Source organism: Chionomys nivalis, chromosome 1 (assembly GCF_950005125.1).
Source record: "Chionomys nivalis chromosome 1, mChiNiv1.1, whole genome shotgun sequence".
Taxonomy (NCBI): domain Eukaryota; kingdom Metazoa; phylum Chordata; class Mammalia; order Rodentia; family Cricetidae; genus Chionomys; species Chionomys nivalis.
Genome location: NC_080086.1, coordinates 195,942,612 through 195,962,244, shown reverse-complemented (window position 1 = coordinate 195,962,244; position 19,633 = coordinate 195,942,612). Strand labels below are relative to the sequence as shown.

The following is a 19,633-nucleotide window of genomic DNA, read 5'->3' as shown; positions in this document are numbered from 1 at the left end:
TTTGAATAGAACCCTGAAAGTGGACCATGATCTCTTTGCTGTTGGAGGTTCTTTAATCTTTCTGGGATGTGCTCTTCTAAATTACTTTGGGAGCAATGATTAGTTTTATTTCGTGAAACTGCTAAGGTTTGGATGCGCTTCCCTCCCATTGCCTATAACTATGATGTAGTTCATACCTGTGTAAATGTTAAGAAGGAGAAAGGGGGGGATGGAGGGAGGGAGAGAGAAAGGGAGGGAGAGAGGGGGGAAGAGGAGAGAGGGACTTTATATTTATTTATTATTTATTTATGCAAAAACTAAAAGTACAAACATTTTAGAAAGCAAAATAAAACACAATGCCAATGGATTCCCAGTGATTCCAACACAGTGTGTGTTTCCCATGGTCAGTAAGAATCCTCAGCGTAGCCAAGCGCTGGTGACACACGTATTTAATCCCAGCACTCAGGAAGCAGAGGCAGGCGGATCTCGGTGTGATTGAGGCCAGCCTGGTCCACAAGAGCTAGTTTCAGGACAGACTCCAAAGCTTCAGAGAAACCTGGTCTCAAACACACACACCCCAGCCCCCACCCCCGCCGCCACAATAAATCCTCAACTTAGTTAAGTAGGAACCCGAAGGAAGGAAGGTGGATAAGACAGAGCACACTGTTAGGTGTTGCAGCAGGAGGGCGTTTTCTGCTGGCACCAAAAGTTTTCTTGTTTATATCACCAAATAGCAAGGACCAAGAGGCAAGATAGCCTTTCTCCTGGTAAACACACTGGTCAGACTCTTGACCCCAAATTCAAAGCCTGTCATTTATCTTCTACCATCTCAATCCAAGGAGTGGTATATGTTTTATTCTCCAATTTGTCATGAACATGTAAAAATAACCCATTAGAAAAGATCTTCACCAACCCCACATTGGACAGAGGACTGATCTCTAAAATATACAAAAAACTCAAGAAATCAGTCATCAAAAGAACAAATAATCCAATAAAAAATTGGAGTACAGACCTAAAGAGAGAACTCTCAATAGTTGACAACAATGAGGACCCTAAGAGAGACTTACATGGATCTAATCTACACGGAAAGTAGAAAAAGACAAGATCTCCTCAGTACATTGGGAGCGTGGGGATCATGGGAGAGGGCAGAAGAGGAGGGGAGAGGGAGGGAGAGGAGTGGAGAAAAATATATAGCTCAATAAAAAAAACAATTAAACTAGCCCATTAGATGCACAGAAACACGATGACAACGATATTTGTGATGGTTCTCTAGAAAGGAAGCGGGAGACAGGCTGCTCCCCATACTGCTATTGTATTGTTCAGGGACAAAAAGGGGTTTTGATGCCTCGTGATCTAAATAAATCTTTCATTCTACAAGTTTAAGAGAGTAAAACAGCAGATTGTCCATGTTTATTATTTCCCAATGATTGCACTTGCAGTCTAGCCTTCTGGCTCCTCCCAGTTCCTTGGGCCTTCCATGCTGACTGGTGGGGTAACATGTTTGTCCTTGTAGCCTCCATAATGGCTGTCCCTGAGACCTTCGCTGTTCTGTGTGCAGGCTGTGGGTGAACCCGAGGTGAGAACTGACTAGGAGTGGCTATTCATTTCTGTGGGAGGCCCACAGCGAGCATTATATGATTACACTTTCCTTCTTTCGAAGGTCAACGGCAACTGTGTCTCTAAAGCACCTGCCATTTCTTGCTAATAATGGGTTTCCTTTGAAACTGGCATTTTGATATCCAACTTGAATTGCACAGAATGACTATGAAGTGCAATGTGATATAGAAATCTGGCTCCAAATTTGGCTGTCTACTCTATCTTTTTCATTTTACACATTTGGGGAGATTCGCGGGCCAACCAAGCATATGGAAGCTAGCTTTCTGTTTCATTTTTTTTTTTCTTCTTGGTATACTTAGCAGTTTTGAGGAACAAAGGTCTCTCCCTCTGCATAGCAAACGGAGTGTCCAGGAGCTTCTGCATGCCTCTGGAATTCAGGTTACAGAAGGACTCACTGACAAGGCAGCTCAAAGTCACAGACCAGTTCATATTGGACACTTCCATGCTCAGTTCCGTTGAAAAGATTCAAATCAGGGCTCAATTTGGGGATGCACAGGCTATATTGTAATATTCAAGGTCTGCTCTGGCTTTAAATCTCCTCTCTGCACAATCTAGCACACCTCAAGAGACCCTTTCCTTTGTGTCATTTAAGCATCTCTAAAACAAACTAAAACCACTTCCGTGTGCATTTGGTGAGCAAATGAGAGTGGGCTGTTTGTGTGCTACCGCAAGGGTGTGGCGTCCTCTCACCTCTTCCACTGTGTGAGGCCCCGTAATCGAACTTAAGATAATCAGCTACTAAATGAAGGGTGTTTTAAAAGAGTGTGTGTGTGTGAGTGTGTGTGTGTGTGTGTAAGTGCATTTGAGACCAGCTTCCTACAGATGCCAGAGGTATAGAATCCCCTCTGGAGTTGGAGTTACAGGTGTTTGTGAGCCACTGGATGTGGGTGCTGGGAACCAAATTCAGCCCCTCTGCAAACATAGTAAGTGCTCTCTTAGCTGTGGAGGTGTCCCCAACCCAGAGGTTACCTTGTTTTATGTGTGGAAGAAATCGGAAACCAATTTATTCCGATCTTTTTCAAATGAAGAAATGGCCTCGATGTACAAGAATAGCCCTCTCTCATCTCTAGCTCTCAGGAGGATCCTGTCCCCAGCCTCCTAGCTCTAACTCAGAATCTGGGGCCCATTCTGTACCACAATCTACAAGTTCCACGGGCTGGAGAAATAGAATAGAGTCTTTTTCCCCATTTCTTTTTCCTCTAAAGCCACATTCCAGGCAAATTAGCCTATAATTTAAATAATCCCTTATCTGAAATGCTTCAGACCAAAAATATTTCCTACTTTGAGTTTTATTTTTAAGATTTGGAAATATTTGCCCATACCCAAGTTGGAATGCGTTTGGAGACCTGAGTTTGTACATGAAATTCCTGTACATGTATTTTTCACAAACACTGTATACATAAACTCTGGATTTCACCTGAAAAAGCTAGATATGGTAGCCTGAAGTACACAGCATGGCAGACACAATAAGGGAGACCCTGCCCCAACAAGGTTAATAGAATCTTCTTCCAAACATTGCATTCTGACCTCTACACTCTAGTTGTGTGACATGCAGGCACACCCCCATTCGATACCACACACACACACCACATGCACACACACACATACCACAAACAAACATACCACATACACACACACCACACATATACACCACACACACTGCATACACACACACATTAATAAATAAATAATAAAACTGTGGGGTTGTGACATGGCTCGGCAGGCCTATATACCTGCCACCAAGAATGAAGACCCAAGTTTGAGCCCCAGATTGCACCTGGGAGGAGAGAATCAACCTCTGCAGGTTTTCCTCTGGCCTCTACAAGCAGGCCCCAGCATGTGCCCACTCCCATTCTGAAGCCCTACACACCAAAATAAATGACTGTAAAGAAATGCATCTTGTTACAGGGCTGGACACATAGCGAGTTGCACACACACCTGTGATGAAGAAATGGAAACTGGGAGATATCGTTTTGCTACAGTGTGTGCTGCCGATTTTGATACATAATTTGACTTCTACTATAGTTCCCGAATGCCTACCATTTAAAATTAGAATAAATCTCTAACTCCAAACCACAGCTGTTCTGTTCAACACAGGATGCTATGACAAAAAGTTTGGTCTACTATGCCCAAGTTCATTTAAAAGGGAGGGTTAGGCAGGTCGTTTCATCTGCTCTGCGAAGGCTCCACTCATGTCACATTTCCATGGATGCTGTCTTCCTGCAACACCTATTTGTTGACAGAAATAGCTTCGAGAGCTCTGGCTTTCTAGACTTCTGAATCTCTTGTTTTCACAGCAGTGTTGTGAAGGAAGAGTTCTCAAAATGCGATGTGTCTGAGAGAAATTAACCTGAAAAATACATTCAGCTAAGAGTCTATGACCATAAAGTAGTGCCACCAAAGCCATTCACCAAACACGGTTTCATTAGACACTCTACCTCAGGAACTGATCCAGGTATGATCACCTTGGGGGAGCAGAACCATTGTGTTGCCTGAAAGCCCAGTCGAGGCTAAGGACACCTCTGAAATACCATGCTACTCAACATTTCAATATTAAAACAGTTTTAATTATTTTTATCTGTATTTCACTAGCCCCTGTAGCAATTCCATTTTCTTGCATCTCTCCCCTTTCCCTCACATCCTTCTTTTTTACTATATGAAAAGTGAATGTGGATACTGATCCTCATTCTTTTTTTCTCAACTCTGTCTTGGCTTGTTGTACACATTAACATAGGAATCTGCTTCAGTTGTTTAAATATTACAATTGGAAAAGAATGTGCATTTTAATGTCTTTGCAGGGACAGAATTGTCTTTTAAGAGTGTGGAGGGATGTGAGAAGGCTGAAATTGTCTCCGATTCTCTTCAGCTCTATTTAGATACCAAATGACAGTTCTCTCCCTAATGACAGACAGATCACAAAACTGAAAGTGCACTTTAAGGCCAAGGTGAATAAGAACAGAAACACTGAGCCCAGAGACACACAAAAATACACGCTTGTCTTATAATTGGGTTGTAGCATACTGTCTGGGGCAAGCTAAACTGCCCTGGATTCTCTTCTGCCTCAAGCACATGAAATTAATAATGCTCTTTGAGTTAATTTACCTACTAAGATGCCCCATGCTCATGGGAAATAAGGGATATCTGATAATGAATAAGATAGTTGGCTCGGCGAGCTTCAAGATAGCTTCACTTCTGTGGACGGCTGCTGGTGAAATAGGGACACATTAATCTTCTCCTGGTTCAGAATTGGGCAAATACTACAATCCAACTCAGAATAACTCCCTTCATTGTCCTTTTTAAAGCATTTAATTAATTATTTAAGGATTTCATACACTACACGGAGAGGACCAAGAGGTGAGTAACCATCCACCTGGCAGGATACCCTACTCTCTAGCCCCTCCACACCGAGGCAAAACCCTGGGCCCCTCTCCCACCTGCCTCAGCTTTTCCAGCCAGCCAGCAGTCAAAGTTCCTACAGGTAGGCTGTTCGAACACCCCATACCATCCATTGAACCCTGCAAGCTACAAGTCCTACTCTATTCCCAAAATCTCCTATCCCACTCCTCAGAAGAATTCTGAAGCACAAGCTGTGACTGCACCGAATGGACCAAGAAAGTGAACCAAGAGAGTGGGCCTAGACAGAGGACCAAGAGAGACCTCAGTGGTCCCCGGAGACACAGACAGTGACAGTACAGAGCAGACCAAGAACAGTTCCAACGGCTTAGACAGCCACTGCTGGCACTAACTGAAGGAAGAGATGGGTAGGCACCAATGGAAGAATTCATCCAACAACTTAAAGAGCGACATGATAACACCAGTACCCAGTGGTCATAAAACAAGAAGACTTGATCATCCTAATCCAGAAAAAGCAGAAGAGCATGATTTTAAACTTAATTTTGTGAGAATGATAGAGACCTTTAAAAAGAAAATGAAAAATTCTCTTAAAGGAATGGAGGAAAGACAAACAAAAAATTGGAAGAAATTAATAAATCGCTCAAAGAAAACCAAGAAAAAACAATGAACAGGTGAAGCAAACAGTTCAAGACTTGAAGACTGAGATAGAGGCTATAAAGAAAACACAAACCCAGGGAATTCTGGATATGGAAAATCTGGGTAAATGAACGGGAACTACAGAGGCAAGTATAACCAACAGAATGTAAGAGATGGAAGAAAGAATCTCAGGTGTTGAAGATACTGTAGAGGAAATAGATTCACTGGTCAAAGAAAACATTAAATGTAACAAATTCTTAACACAAGGCATCCAGGAAATCTAAGACACCATGAAAAGATCAAACCTAAGAACAATAGGGATAGAAGAAGCTTAAAGGCACAATATATTCAACAAAATCATAAAAGAAAACTTTCCTAACCTAAAGAAGGATATCTCTATGAAGGTACAAAAAGCTTACAGAAAATCAAATAGACTGGACCAAAAAAAAAAAGTCCCCTAGCCATATAATAATCAAAATGCAAAACATCAGAATAAAGAATTAAGAGCAGCAAAGGAAAAAGGTCAAGTAACATAGAAAGGCAGACCAATCAGAATTACATCCAACTTCTCAATGGAAACCATGAAAGCCAGAAGAAAACCTGGACAGATTGTTGCAGACACTAAGAGACCACGGATGCAAGCCCAGACTACTATACTCAGCAAAGCTTTCAATCACAATCGATGAAGAAAACAATATATTTCATGATAAAACCAGATTTAAACAATACCTATCCAGAAATTCAGCCCTATAGTAAGTACTAGAAGGATATCACCAACCCAAGGAAACTAACTGCACCCACAAAAACACAGGCAACAGATAACCTCACACCAGCAAACCCCAAATAAGGAAAACACACAAACACTACTACCAAAAAATAACAGGAATTAACAATCATTGGTCATTAATATCTCTTAATATCAATAGACTCAATTCACCTACAAAAAGACACAGGTTAAGAGAATTGCTACAAAAGCAAGATTTATCCTTCTGCTCTATACAAGAAACACACCTCAACCTCAAAGACAGGCATTACCTCGGAGTACAGGGCTGGGGAAAAATTTTTCAATCAAACAGACTGAAGAAACAAGTGAGTGTAGCTATCCCAATATCTAACAAAATAGACTTCAAACTAAAATTAATCAGAAGAGATAGAGAAGGACATTTTATACTCCTAACAGGAACAATCCGTCAAGATGAAGTCTCAACACTGAACGTCTATGCCCCAAATACAAGAGTACCCACATATGTAAAAGAAACATTACTAACGCTAAAATTGCACACCAAACCCCACATACTAATAGTAGGAGACTTCAATACCCCACTTTTGCCAATGGACAGGTCAACCAGACAGAAACTTAACAGAGAAATAAGAGAACTTACAGATGTCATGACTCAGTTGGACTTAAGAATTCCATACGTTGTATTTTTATCATCTTCACCCCTCTTCCAAAACCCATGTCCCCTTATTTGAAATCCATTAACTCTAATTTTTGAGGCCTATATTTCCTTGGTGTGTGGCCATCCACTGGAGTGTGGGTCTGCATGCCAGGTACCACACCCTGGGATTCTTCTTTCCTGGCAGCTATCAGTTGCAATAGCTCCTCAGCCAGGGGTGTGCCTTCTCCCCCACCCCATACTGTGGTTTTATTTGCTTGTGGTTTTATTCACACATCTGTGAATGCTGTCATAGACACTGTGAATTCATACTTGAAATGTCTCTGGTGCATCTGGGAAACACAGTCTCAAAGTAGTCATTCATTACTTCCGTAGCTTTCCACCCTTTCTTCTTCAGGGATCTCTTAGCCTTGGAAGAAGTGTGATCAGTGTGGAGCTTCCGCAGAAAACTAGAAGAAGATCTCCCGCAGGATGTGGCTATACCATTCTTGGACATATGTCCCAAAAGCTCTGTGTCCTAATATAGCGATATTTGTTTATCCATGTTCATTGCTGTGCTATTCACAATAGCCAGGAAATCAAAACATCTTAGAAGTCTATCAATTGACGAATGGATAATAAAAATTAGGTTCATTTGCACAAAGGAAAATGATTCAGCTGTTAAGAAAAAGGAATTATGAAATCATCGGGTACATAAATGGTGTTGGAAGCAACCATTATGAGTGAGGTAACTCAGACCCAGAAAATACAAGTGGTTGCATGGTCTGAATCTTTGTATATGTGTGTTTCATTTGGAATACCCATAGAGGTCAAGAAATTAATAGGGAGCCGTGGGGGTCAGGGAGTTTCAAAGGAGGGGAGACAGAATGCAGTGGTATAAGGGAATAAGGGACACAAACAGTGAAATGGAGTAAGGAATAGGAGGGTGGAATAAAAGGAGAGCTAACAGGAAAGATGAGAGATAACAGATACGCAAGTCCCTTGAACTTTTTTAGCTACCATTTTAGTTTGTCACAATCCTATAAAAACACAAACGAGGCATAGGATTCTGATTTGAGGCTCTCTTGTGTTGTGTTTTAGATACAATTTTTGAAAGGAATTTGTAAGTAGAAATTTCTCTCCCACCAGCCGTTCCCAAGTAGCAACTTTGTGGCTTAATATTAATTTCAAACTGTTTGACTGATGGCTCAGGCTTCTTACTGGCTAGTTCTACATTTAAATTAACCCATTTCTAATAATCTGTGTATCGCCATGTGCCCCATTGCTTACCAGTAATGCTCTGGCCTCTTCCTCCTCCAGCGGCTGCTGGCAGCTCCTGTCTCCACCCTTTTTCTCCCTGTATCTCTGGATTCCCTGCCTGGTTTCTATTTTGCTGGCTATTGACCAAATCAGCTTCTTTATTAACCAATGGTAATAAAACGTATTCACAGCACACAGAGGGCCATCTCATATCAGGAACTCGTATGTGGGGTTTTGTTTTGTTTGTTTTGTACTATGTTTTCCTTAAAAGTTGTTTTCTTGTCTGAGTTAATGTGTTAATGAATCCTGTGAAAATCAGAGAAAATCAGAATCTAGTAGAAAAAAATGAAAGAAGGAAAAAAGAAAGGAAGGAAGAAAAGAGGAAAAAGAAAAGAGAAAGAAAAAAGACAGAAGGAAGGAAAGAAAAGAAAAGAAAAGAAAAGAAAAGGGGAATAAAGACCTACAGAAATAATTTATTACCAGGCTGCACTGCCTTAATATAGACTTTAGCCTGGGTTCCACCATGTTTAGCTTCTACTACTAATACAGACAGTATTTTTTTTTTCTTTTGAGACAGGGTTTCTCTGTGTAGCCCTAGCTGTCCTGGAAGTAGCTCTTTAGACCAGGCTGGCGTTGAACAGTGATCGGCCTGCCTCTGCCTTCTGAGTGCAGGGATTAAAGGCAAGCGCCACCACTGCCCGGCCGACAGTAAATTGTATAATTACAGGTTTCTATAAGGAGCCTTACTTTTTACTTTCCAGCTAGAGTCCAGATGTTTCTATTTCTGGAATGTGAGTATTACTAAGAGGTGCTGACCAAGATGTTCCAGAAGGAACAAAGAGGCTAAAACAGACAAGATTTACTTTTAAAATAATACCGGTCAGAAATAGTTTGCCTTGATTCTAATACTCTAAAAGTTTCTTGTTTTATTTCCAGTTATTACATTTTATTTTGCGCGAATGTGTTTTGTATGACACACAAGTAGTTTCTTTTTTTTCTTCAAGACAGGGTTTCTCTTTGTAACCTTAACTGTCCTTGAACTCACTCTATAGACCAGGCTGGCCTTGATCTCAGAAATCCTCTTGCCTCTGCCTCCCTAGGGCTGGGATTAAAGGTGTACCACCGCTGCCTGGCACACTAATGGGTTCTTTTTCCACCATACAGGTCCTGGAACTCAATCTTGGGTAGCCAGACTTGGCTTCAGGTGCCGTAACCTGCTAAACCATCTCACCATTCTGAGAAACTTTCATAACTGGTAATAGAGATGAGGTGGACTTGGACCAAGAAAGGGAGCCCCGGTCGGTTACTAATGAGCCATCACAGTGGTTTTCATCCTCCACTGGTGGTCTTGACTTCAGGCACATTCCACTTCATTGAGGAAAAGTTGCATTGAGTTACATCACTAACTTTCCTTGCTGTCATTAAATCTTTTAGGCAGATATGCAACAGAAGAAAGAGCCCATTCAAGATGACTCCGATCTGGATCGCAAACGCCGAGAGACAGAAGCCTTGCTGCAAAGCATTGGCATATCACCGGAGCCCCCGCTAGGTATTTTGCCCTTCTTGTTTTCCTGCCCCTCTAGCAGGACCTGTGTAGATAGACCACGCCTGGCATTCTCGTGCTTTATTATTGTTTTCTATGTTTAAAAAGTCTCGGATTTATTGTCCTAGTTGCGTGTATGATTTAGAACTGAGAGGGCTGGGAGGAGACAGGAATGATGCTGAGAGTCATGACCAGCTGCCGCTGATGTCATGCTCATAATTTCCCTTTGTGTCACCAGCAGATTAATTTATACTTGTTAAGTGAATATATACAAGACATCTTGGGATTTTTAAACATTAACAAATTGCTCTTTGTTTCTACTGCTGAATCCCAACCTCTCTTTGCCTATATAGATAATGTTAATCTGCTTGTACATACTGTGAACACTACATACATAGACTTATTACATGACGAAAACGGTAAATTGCAGTGGGAAATTTTCAGAAAACCTTAAAATTAGCAGCTAATCTCCAAGTTTAAATTGATATGGCATGTACATCTTGATTTCATTGTTATTGGCATTTTCACCAGTACACCCTCCTCCAGCTCATTCATTTCTAGCTGATTGTCCATAAAATCTTCTTATCACTGAGGTTTGGGTACTGAATAGTTTGTTTTATTTATTAAAAGTAACTCGCATGAGCTTTTTCTGCCACTCGTTTGTGTATCTTTCATGTGTTGTTTTTTATAATTATTATTTATTTTTCATACATCTAAAAATAATCTGAGGATGTCTGTAAAACTACATAATATCCAATGTATTAAAAGACAAAACCATCTAAATGATGAATAGTAATAAACACTTTATCAGGGCTGTTTTAAATGCTTCATTTTTTAATTCCTTTCTTTGCTTCTACATTAAAATAAAAATTTTTTTATTCTCATAGTTAATTAAATTAAGAAAAAATTACCCATGTAAAGCAATTACTCCCATCAGTGTAAATAAAAACGAATATCTCCATCTGAAAGTATTACATAAATACATAATTATGTTAATGCATAAACATGAAACTAAAGTACTACTGAAAAAAATTTTATTCTTTCTCAGTTGGGATATGTAAAATTAAATCTCTGCTGCTATAATAAGCCCTCATAAAACTAGATTTTGTTTAGCTCCTTGTCATGTAAGATGGACTCTATAGGGGATTTGGCTGGTAGTTCTTCTCTGAGAAGTTGGCAAACTGCTTTGTACTTATCTGACATGTGATATAAATTAGACATCCATTGATTAATTATATTTTTGCTTAAAAATAGTCTTTGAAATGTGGTTGCTATGTCAACACTTATTAAACACAGTAATCGTATATCCTATTGTGCCTTACCCTGCATAAAGCTGGGTGATTAAACTTTAAAAACAAAATACTTGGGTATCCCCAGTCCATAACTATATCCTAAGATACCCATGAATTCCTTCCAATGGGATAATTTTTAATACATCTCTCCAGCTTGCTCTCTGCCTTAGCATGAAGGGTAATCAAGGAATTAATTGAACAGTCACATAAAAATGCCCAGCTCCTTAACAGTCCTGACATTGTGGTGCAGGATTGTAAGAAAGAAAAAAAAATACTTGTTAAGCCCTTTACCCTATTAAATAAATAAAAGGAAATTGGATATGACTGAAACCAAATGGGATGCTATACTTGTGCACTAAAGCTTTTTCCTGCACATCTTCCTTGGCATGTGTGATAGGAATCTGCAAATTGGTTGGCCTGGAGCCATCTTGCCTATTTGGTGCAGCCAACGGCTGACGGACATTTGGCTTGATGTGAAGGCTGGAGAAAGAAAGTGCATTTCCGTTTCCCTAGTTTTGTTTCGCTCTCCCTTTATTTTCTTTGCTCAGAGTGTCAGCCGGCCTGAGCCTTTGAGCATCCTTCTCCCATCCTCAGCCTGGCAGGTCACCTCTGCTCTTGTGTCAGCATCCACGGGGCTGCCGGGACAACAGAAACCAGTCCCAGATGGAGCAGAAAGTAGGCTGAGATGAAACCACTCATTAAATGTAAAATAAAGCAGCCTGGCATTTTCCTTTGTTTTGAAAGAGATTTTTAAATTACCAGGTTCAACATTTACCCTTTCTCTCTGTCACTTAGTCTTAGCACAAAGTTGTTTGCATGTCAAGAACCCATACATTTCTCTCTAAATTAGATCCTCAACAGATTCTCGCCCTTCTTGGGCATTTAAAATTATTTAGGCTCACCTAAATCATAGTGTTTAAAGTTTTACAGACAACTAATGTGTTAAATAGGCCACATCTATACTAACAAAATAAAGTGAAGAATTAGAATCGTCTAGCTAGTTCCTACCAGAGGAACATAAGTCAGCTGAACTATCTGGAGAGCTAGTGCGGTTCTCCATTTTACTCCATTAGGTTGACATGGCCTTGGAATCCCTAAGTTAATTCTGTCTAAATTCATTTCAGACTTTCATTTTCCAAAATATGAAAAATTCACTTGACTTTCTTCCTTTTCTTTCCTTTTTTTTCCTTATCCCATCTCAATCTCTCCTGGCCATACAACCACTTTCATTTGGGCCCATTTGTTTTGATTTGTCTGACACTGCTCTTCCCCAGTGCAGCCGCTGCATTTTTTAACATGGGATACCTGTTATTTTCATTATTTAGTCCCAACCCCTATGTCTCCCTCTTCGAAATCAGTGAGCACTCCCAGTGACGCTGGAAGCCAAGACTCGGGCGATCTGGGGCCATTAACAAGGTAAGCATTGCCCTTTATAAAGGCCATGGTGGGATGTGAATCACACAAGACAACTGTAAAAATGCCACCAGATGTGCATGCACCTGTTATATCCTTACTTATGCTTGCTTCATGTTGAGTTGTAATATCTAGCAATGGAACATTAGAAATAGCAATACCACCCTTCCTTGAGTTGGCTCATTGAAGGCCATGCATCTTCCTTAATAAATGTAAACATCTCCATTAGCTTAGACCTAAAAGAAACAGGGAAGGACTGAAGTTCCATGGAACCCAGCTTTTCACTGTTCGACTTTGGCTTGGTCTCTAGCCTGACTTTTAATTTCTCAAGTATCTAGTTTATTTAAGAGAGCTGACAAAGTTGAGAACTCAGTTCTCAAACTATTGCTATAATTAGGAATTTTAGCAGATGTTCACCATTGTTACTTAAGCAGTCAGTTACCAAACCTTTTCTACATTTTTGGTGCCCAGAGACGTCTGGGACAGGATGTAGGCATGCTCTAATTTAACCTGCGAAGGGATAGCTGAAGACTAAATGGGTGGAGAGAAGAAAGTCACCTTGATAGAGTCACAGTTGCTGTCTTATGTTGATTGTGTTCTCCGGGATTCCCACACACAAGTGCCCCCAAGAGGTGGCGTGAATGAACATGGAGCAAAGGCTTGTAGTGACCAGAGAGTGAGTACCCCATTGTTCAGATGCACGTAGTCTTGCTCCTGATTCTCGATGTTCGAGCTCAGTAGCAACATGGACCCAATTTTTCTGCATCTCCTGGCTTTTTTTTTTTTTACAAGAAGCTAGAAATCCCATTCCTCAAAGACAGACATGAGCCTGTGACCTATAGCTAGCAGCATGTGCCCCCCAGCTGCGAGTCATATGCAAGTACACTATTTTCATAGAAAACTATGCAATTTGGTTGAGGGAACTGTGGCTAAGCAGAACATGGAGGCGCATTCTTAAACCCAAACACTTGGCAGGCTGAGGCAGGAAGGTCATGAGTTCAAGGTCAGCTGGTACTACTTAGTGAGACTCAGTTACACACACACACACATGTGCAAGTGCGCGCGTGTGCGCGCACACAACAGAAAAATACCCAGAGAATCATGTAGAACTGCCCTGAGCAGTGTGCTATATTTTTTCTGTCAGAAATAAAATAGATCAAAATTTCCTCAGGTGCGCCTCCTGGTGGTGTGTCAAACATGAGCAGCGTATGCTGACAGGCCTCTGGACACCACACGTGCTCTCTGCCTTCAGTTTTAGAAGAGTAAAAAGAAAGGCTCTTGTTGCGGATAAAGCTGGTTCATTTTAGCAAATCACCCTTGGGATTGGCGGCAGCATGCATCTTCTGCCACCTGTTACTTTGAATGCTTCAGAAGGTCTTTGAGGGGTGATGGTAAGAACAACAAAGTTGCGTAATATTTAACATTTACTTGAGGGCTGGAATAATGCGATCACATTTCTTGGGGGTTCCCTGGCTTCTCGCTAAGACATTTAGCTGTCTCTGCACAAAGATGCTGTTGTGTCTGCTCAGCTTCATGGGGTGCAGTTGGCAGCATGGAATTCTGTGACCGACTTCACAGCTGATGAGAGAACGGGCTGGAAAAGCTAAGCTGTGCTCTCAGCACTCCGGGGACAGTGGCAGTTCTCCCCATAAGACACCACTGTCCTTTTCTTCACCTTCTTAAATGCTTGTGTTGTTGTTTGCTGTTATTCTAACCCAGTGAATTGTTTTAAAGGAGGAGGCAGTTCTCCCCACCCCAGTCAAAGTGCAGTGGGTTCCACTTCATTACAGCCGAGCTCTACTAGCAGGGAGCAAGGGCCAGAGAGAAGATCTCCGCCAGACGATGCCTTCACTGGAATGAAGGACAATTGGCAGCAAAGAAAAGAATCATTTCCCAAAAAACAGCGCGTGAAGTTTGAACTCTGAGAGGAATGAATTAAGAGTAGCTTATCACGCCTTGCCCTTGTTTTGAATGTAAAATTCCGGGCAGATTTATGATCTTGTCTTAATAAAGTAGATGAGTGTTATGGTATAAAAGAATGTCATATTTCAGTCTTTAGGATTCCATTTTGAATGTTTTTTCAGGTATAAGTGCACTGTTGAAAACAGTCACGGTCGTCCTTAACACTTCACAGAACCTCAGTCTGCTCTCAAAAATTTGCCTATTTGCTAAAAAATGAAATCTTTTAAAAGATTTCAGAATCCAGTTAACACATCTGTTCATACCTCATGGTGCACATAAATTCTTCTATTCCTTTGCCAGGATTTAAAACTCAAACTAAAAAATGTCTTCCGAGAGCCAGAAGAAAATTGGCATACTTCGTGTCTCTTACAAAAATACTGCATTGTAAATAGAAAGCTTGCAAACTCCCCGTCTACTCATGTTGAGAGCAACAGATCTCTTAAATAAAAATATAAAATACTTCCCAAATATATTGACATAATTTAAATATTTAGAACTTAAAGTATTACAATTTGTTTTGCAATTTCTGATTTTGTTTCTATAGGCTACTTCTCATTCACAGTGTCTGCTTGTGATATTTCCCTCCTTTAAGTGATTGAGTTTGGTATAATCAATTAACTATTTCTAAGTTAATCATAATAGACAAAGAACATGCTCTTAGAATTTAAAAGCTTAATTATACTAACAAAGCACTTGAAAGGATAGTTTTACTTATAAACATGGATATTTTTTATAAAAGCTTTAATATAAACAGCTAGAGTACCACACAGTGCATAGAGGATGCTACTGTGACTTATTATCATTGGTTAAAAATGCAAGAGTAGCCTAATGTATAAAAATCTTGAAGAGCTAAGTGTAGTTATTACTGCACACAGTCAGAGGATGCTTGAAGAATCCAAACCCCTATTCCTTGAAGATGGGAACTGAATTTGAAATTGAATCCATGTAGTAAGCATTGGGAGAATGTTCTTGAATTTGTAAATTAATTATTACCCCAATTTTGTATCGACGGCATCATCAAATCATCACGAGCATTTGTCATTGTCTCAAGTTCACACGGAACATAACTGAAGCTCATGTTTTCATTATGCTGATTTACTTGAGTTTTCATAAGCTATACCAGTGCTTTATATTATCTTAAATAATTAACATAAATGCCTCAGAAGGTTATGCTGAAAATGGAAAATTTATGTTGGCAAAGCACTTGAATGAAGCATGACGTAGTAATTGCAAATTAGCTCTTATTGTTATTGTAGTCATATACTATTTCACATTTTGATTTAGGTATTTATCAAATGGGAAGGGATCTTATTAATTTTTCTCATAGAGCATGCAGATGTCATTATCAAGTTTGATAAGCATACTTAAATACTTGTATCTTCATCTAAATAAGTGTGTAAAATTTTTGAACACCAGGACAGAGCTAGATCAAAGTCTGCATTAGTAGAGTTACCCAAGACATGCAAATATACCTTCAGATTATGAGACAGAAAGGTACTCTATACATGACACTATTCAGCCCATCTCAGCCATAAAGGACTGTTTTCACTCTCTCCTCCTGCTTTGCTGTGGGAGCTTTAAGTCTTCAAAAACACAGTCACACCAACATCTGTGTTGTCCTGAAATGTATGAAATGTGTATTGATCTCACAGATTTCACCCCGATTTCAAGGCTGAGTCATAATAAGAACTTTCCAAAATGTCTTCATTTATAAAAGCCTCACACCGTAGTTGTAATTATACGATCTTCTATTGTGATGATAGCAGCATTCTCTAGTACATCAACAATATAGTCAACATAGTCAAAAAAGGAGATCTCTGGTGCTTGTTTTTAATTAATGGCATGCACAATGATAATAATATTAATTGCTACCTTGTTTTCTAATATGCTTGTTGACCATCTGTAGTTTTGTTATCATCATCAAGTTCTATTTTCTAATAAATAGGGGCATTTCATCTCACTCAATATTTCATTAGAACTTAAAGTTTCCATGTATTTGTTTTTGGAGTATGTCGTATGTGTGTGTTCGTGTTGGTGGTTGCACTTGTGCATGGGCATGTGAGTGTGAATGCGTGTGTGGAGGCCAGAGGTTAATGCACAGAGGTTAATGCACACTGTCCTTAATTGCTCTCTGCCTTATTGCTTGCGACAAGGTCTTTTACTGAACCTCTGCTCACCAATCCTGTGAGCTGGCTGACCAATGAGATGCAGTGATCCTCCTGTCTCTCTGCCCCAGGCCATGCACGGGGTAATAGATGTGTTCCCCACATCTGACTATCATATTTTGCTGGGGATCTAAACTCTGTTCCTCAAGTTTGTGAGATATCTCCCAATGACCTGATATTTTATTCTTAATAATCGCTATTGAAATGTTGCTTCTGCATTTAATATAATTATAAAACATAAACAAGACACAAAAAGTAGATAAAAAACATCATTGTCCTACCATCAAAGATGAGCACCCTACTGTATATTCTCTCATCTCTATAATGAGATTCTCTCATCGTCTATGATGTCCCATATACAATGAATAGCACCTGTGTATGCTAACTAGTTCATCTATTTTTCTCATCAAGTATCTTTATTTTTCTATTTCAACTTATCTTTGATATCAATATCATCTTCCAAGTTCCCTAATTACCTCCCACATAATCCCATCATATTTGGAATTGGTACCTGTCTTCCCATGTATCAACATCTGTTATTTAAGGTGAGACCCCTCCTCAGATGACCCCAAATGCAGCAGAAGGAGAAGTGACCGCTGAAACTTTTGGAAGGTGGCAGAGTTCCCAAGGGAAACATGAGTGTATGCCTGACTTCTAGATCCTCCTGTATTTCAGATTAGAGTCCAGAGTTCTGCTCTAGAAAGTTAGCCTTCCATGGAGATCATAATCAGGTTTTTTGCTCTTGACATAATACTTCATAACATCCACATATGTGGTATAGTCTGCACTTCTTTGATCTACCACCCAGGGAATGATCATCTGAGGAAATTAAAATTGCTTAGAATATTTGATGGTGGGCAAGTTGTGCTGACACCACTTGGTTCTCTGAATGGCCTCAGAAAAAAAAATAATTATAGGGGTTTAACACCCAATAGAGTACCCTTGGGTCTTTTATTCTTACTCACAATCAGATTCACCAGGACGCTCTGGAACTGAATAAGACTTAGGCACTCTTTAGCCACTTTGATGAAAATACTGTCATTTCTCTTGGTGATTTGATAAATTAGAAACTAATGGAAAGGTTTTAAAGAATTAATAATGGTGAAAGAGTAACAAAATAACTAAAAGCTATAGAGAAAAATTGATAGAGGATTTCCCTCTGTATGTTGCAATTACCATTGAATTCTTGCTTGATAACTGTTTTATGTAATTTTACTATGTTAATGTTAAAACCTTCCTTTTCATTTAAACAGAAAAGGGGAGGTGATGTAGGATTCCCCTCTGTATGCTGTGAATATCATTGGTTAATAAAGGAACTGTTCTGAGTTTATAGCAGAGCTATAGGGGAACAGAGCTAGGTGGGAAAAATAAATGAAATGCTGGGAGAAAGGAGGTGGGGTCAGAGAGAAGCCACATAGCCATGCTGGAGCTGGACAGAACTTTACCCGGTAAGCCACACCCATGTGATGATACACAGATTAGTAGAAATGGGTTAAATTAATATGTAAGAGTTAGCCAATAAGAAGTTAGAGTTAATGGGCCAAACAGTGATTTAATTAACACCGTTTATGTGTGATTATTTTGGGGCTAAGCAGCTGGAAATGAAACAATGAGGCCCTCTTACTACCGAAAAAGAGTAATATCAAATTGTGTTTATTCAAGCAATGCTACATTGTCAGTATAGGAGGAGAATTTCACAGGATGCTATCAGTTCATTGGATTTCAGAGAATCTGAAGATATGAGTTTAAAGCTGATTAAAATTCAGTCTCCTCTGGTTTGAGAGATGATTCACCTGAGTTCAGTTCTTAGGACCCATGACAGTTAACTTTACAACTACCTGTAACTCCAGTTCCAGGGGATCTAGTGCCTTCATCTGGCCTCTGAGAGCATCTGAGGCACACACCCACACATAGATATACATACATATAATTAAAAATAACAAAACAGCCGGGCGGTGGTGGCGCACGCCTTTAATCCCAGCACTCGGGAGGCAGAGGCAGGCGGATCTCTGTGAGTTCGAGACCAGCCTGGTCTACAAGAGCTAGTGCCAGGACAGGCTCCAAAGCTACAGAGAAACCCTGTCTCGAAAAAAACCAAAAAAAAAAAAATAATAATAATAATAAAAAATAAAAATAACAAAACATAAATATTTGAAGGTCACATTCTTTGGCAACTAAGGTCACAATATAGGTTTTTTTTTTTTTTTACTTCCTTATGTAGCACATTAATTGATCAGTTAAAACTTTGACCTCTTACGGGCCTGTCTTCAGACAGAATGTACTGTGCCTCTTATATGGCACTGCTCACAAATCAAGCATCTGTTTTGGCAATGGATGCTGTGTCTCCTCCCAGAGAAACCACTTGCTGGGCAGTAAGATTGGAGGGAGCATGTCCTTGTGGAACAATGGAAATTCTTCATTTAATCTGGGGTCCAGCTCAGATGGACATCCCAGTAGCTTCACGAGGCCTCAGTGGAGCCTTGCATTAGGGCTCGGGTGTTAGGGAAAGAATTCTTACACACAAAAAAAAAAAAAATATGAAAAAAGGCTTTCTAAAAAGAACCTGATCAGAGCATATATTTCTATGTTCCAATTTTGTTTCTAACATAAGAAAATCCTTATCCACATCGTTGCCAGTTCCAAATAAAGAAATAATTGGGATGGGGAAGTAAAACATTAACTTATCTAAACATCATCCTTACTTGACATTATTCTAATGAATGTGACAGACTGGGTGATGTGATAGATTTTAAAATGCCCCTGTTTTTTAAATGGAATTTTTTTAAAAAAATTAGGTAGCTGGGTAAGACATTGACTAGAGATTTATGCTAGGCATTATGTCGTATTAGTCCAAACTCTTTCCTTATCTCATTGGAGCTAATGAAGACAGAGTTTAAGACAATTGTGGTACATGGGAGGACTCTGTGATGTGTCCTTGACCTGCTTCTCCATCTTCGAGAGAACAGCAGCACATGGCCGCCTGGCCCCGTTTGCAGGGCATCACTAGCCCCGTTTGCAGGGCATCACTAGCCCCGT

The 19,633-nt window shown here is 39.9% G+C and overlaps 1 protein-coding gene across 6 annotated transcripts in view; it reads left to right on the top strand.

The window, feature by feature from the left end:
* Positions 1–19,633, top strand: part of Dync1i1 (dynein cytoplasmic 1 intermediate chain 1) — a 307,387-nt gene that overhangs the window by 31,638 nt on the left and 256,116 nt on the right. For 2 of the 6 annotated variants that reach the window (XM_057771005.1, XM_057771003.1), the window contains exons 3-4: positions 9,657–9,771; positions 12,332–12,473. In XM_057771005.1, coding sequence (XP_057626988.1) covers positions 9,657–9,771; positions 12,332–12,473 — 257 coding nt within the window. The remainder of the gene's footprint in view (positions 1–9,656; positions 9,772–12,331; positions 12,474–19,633) is intronic. The other 4 variants (XM_057771008.1, XM_057771006.1, XM_057771007.1 and 1 more) reach the window with 2 other exon arrangements.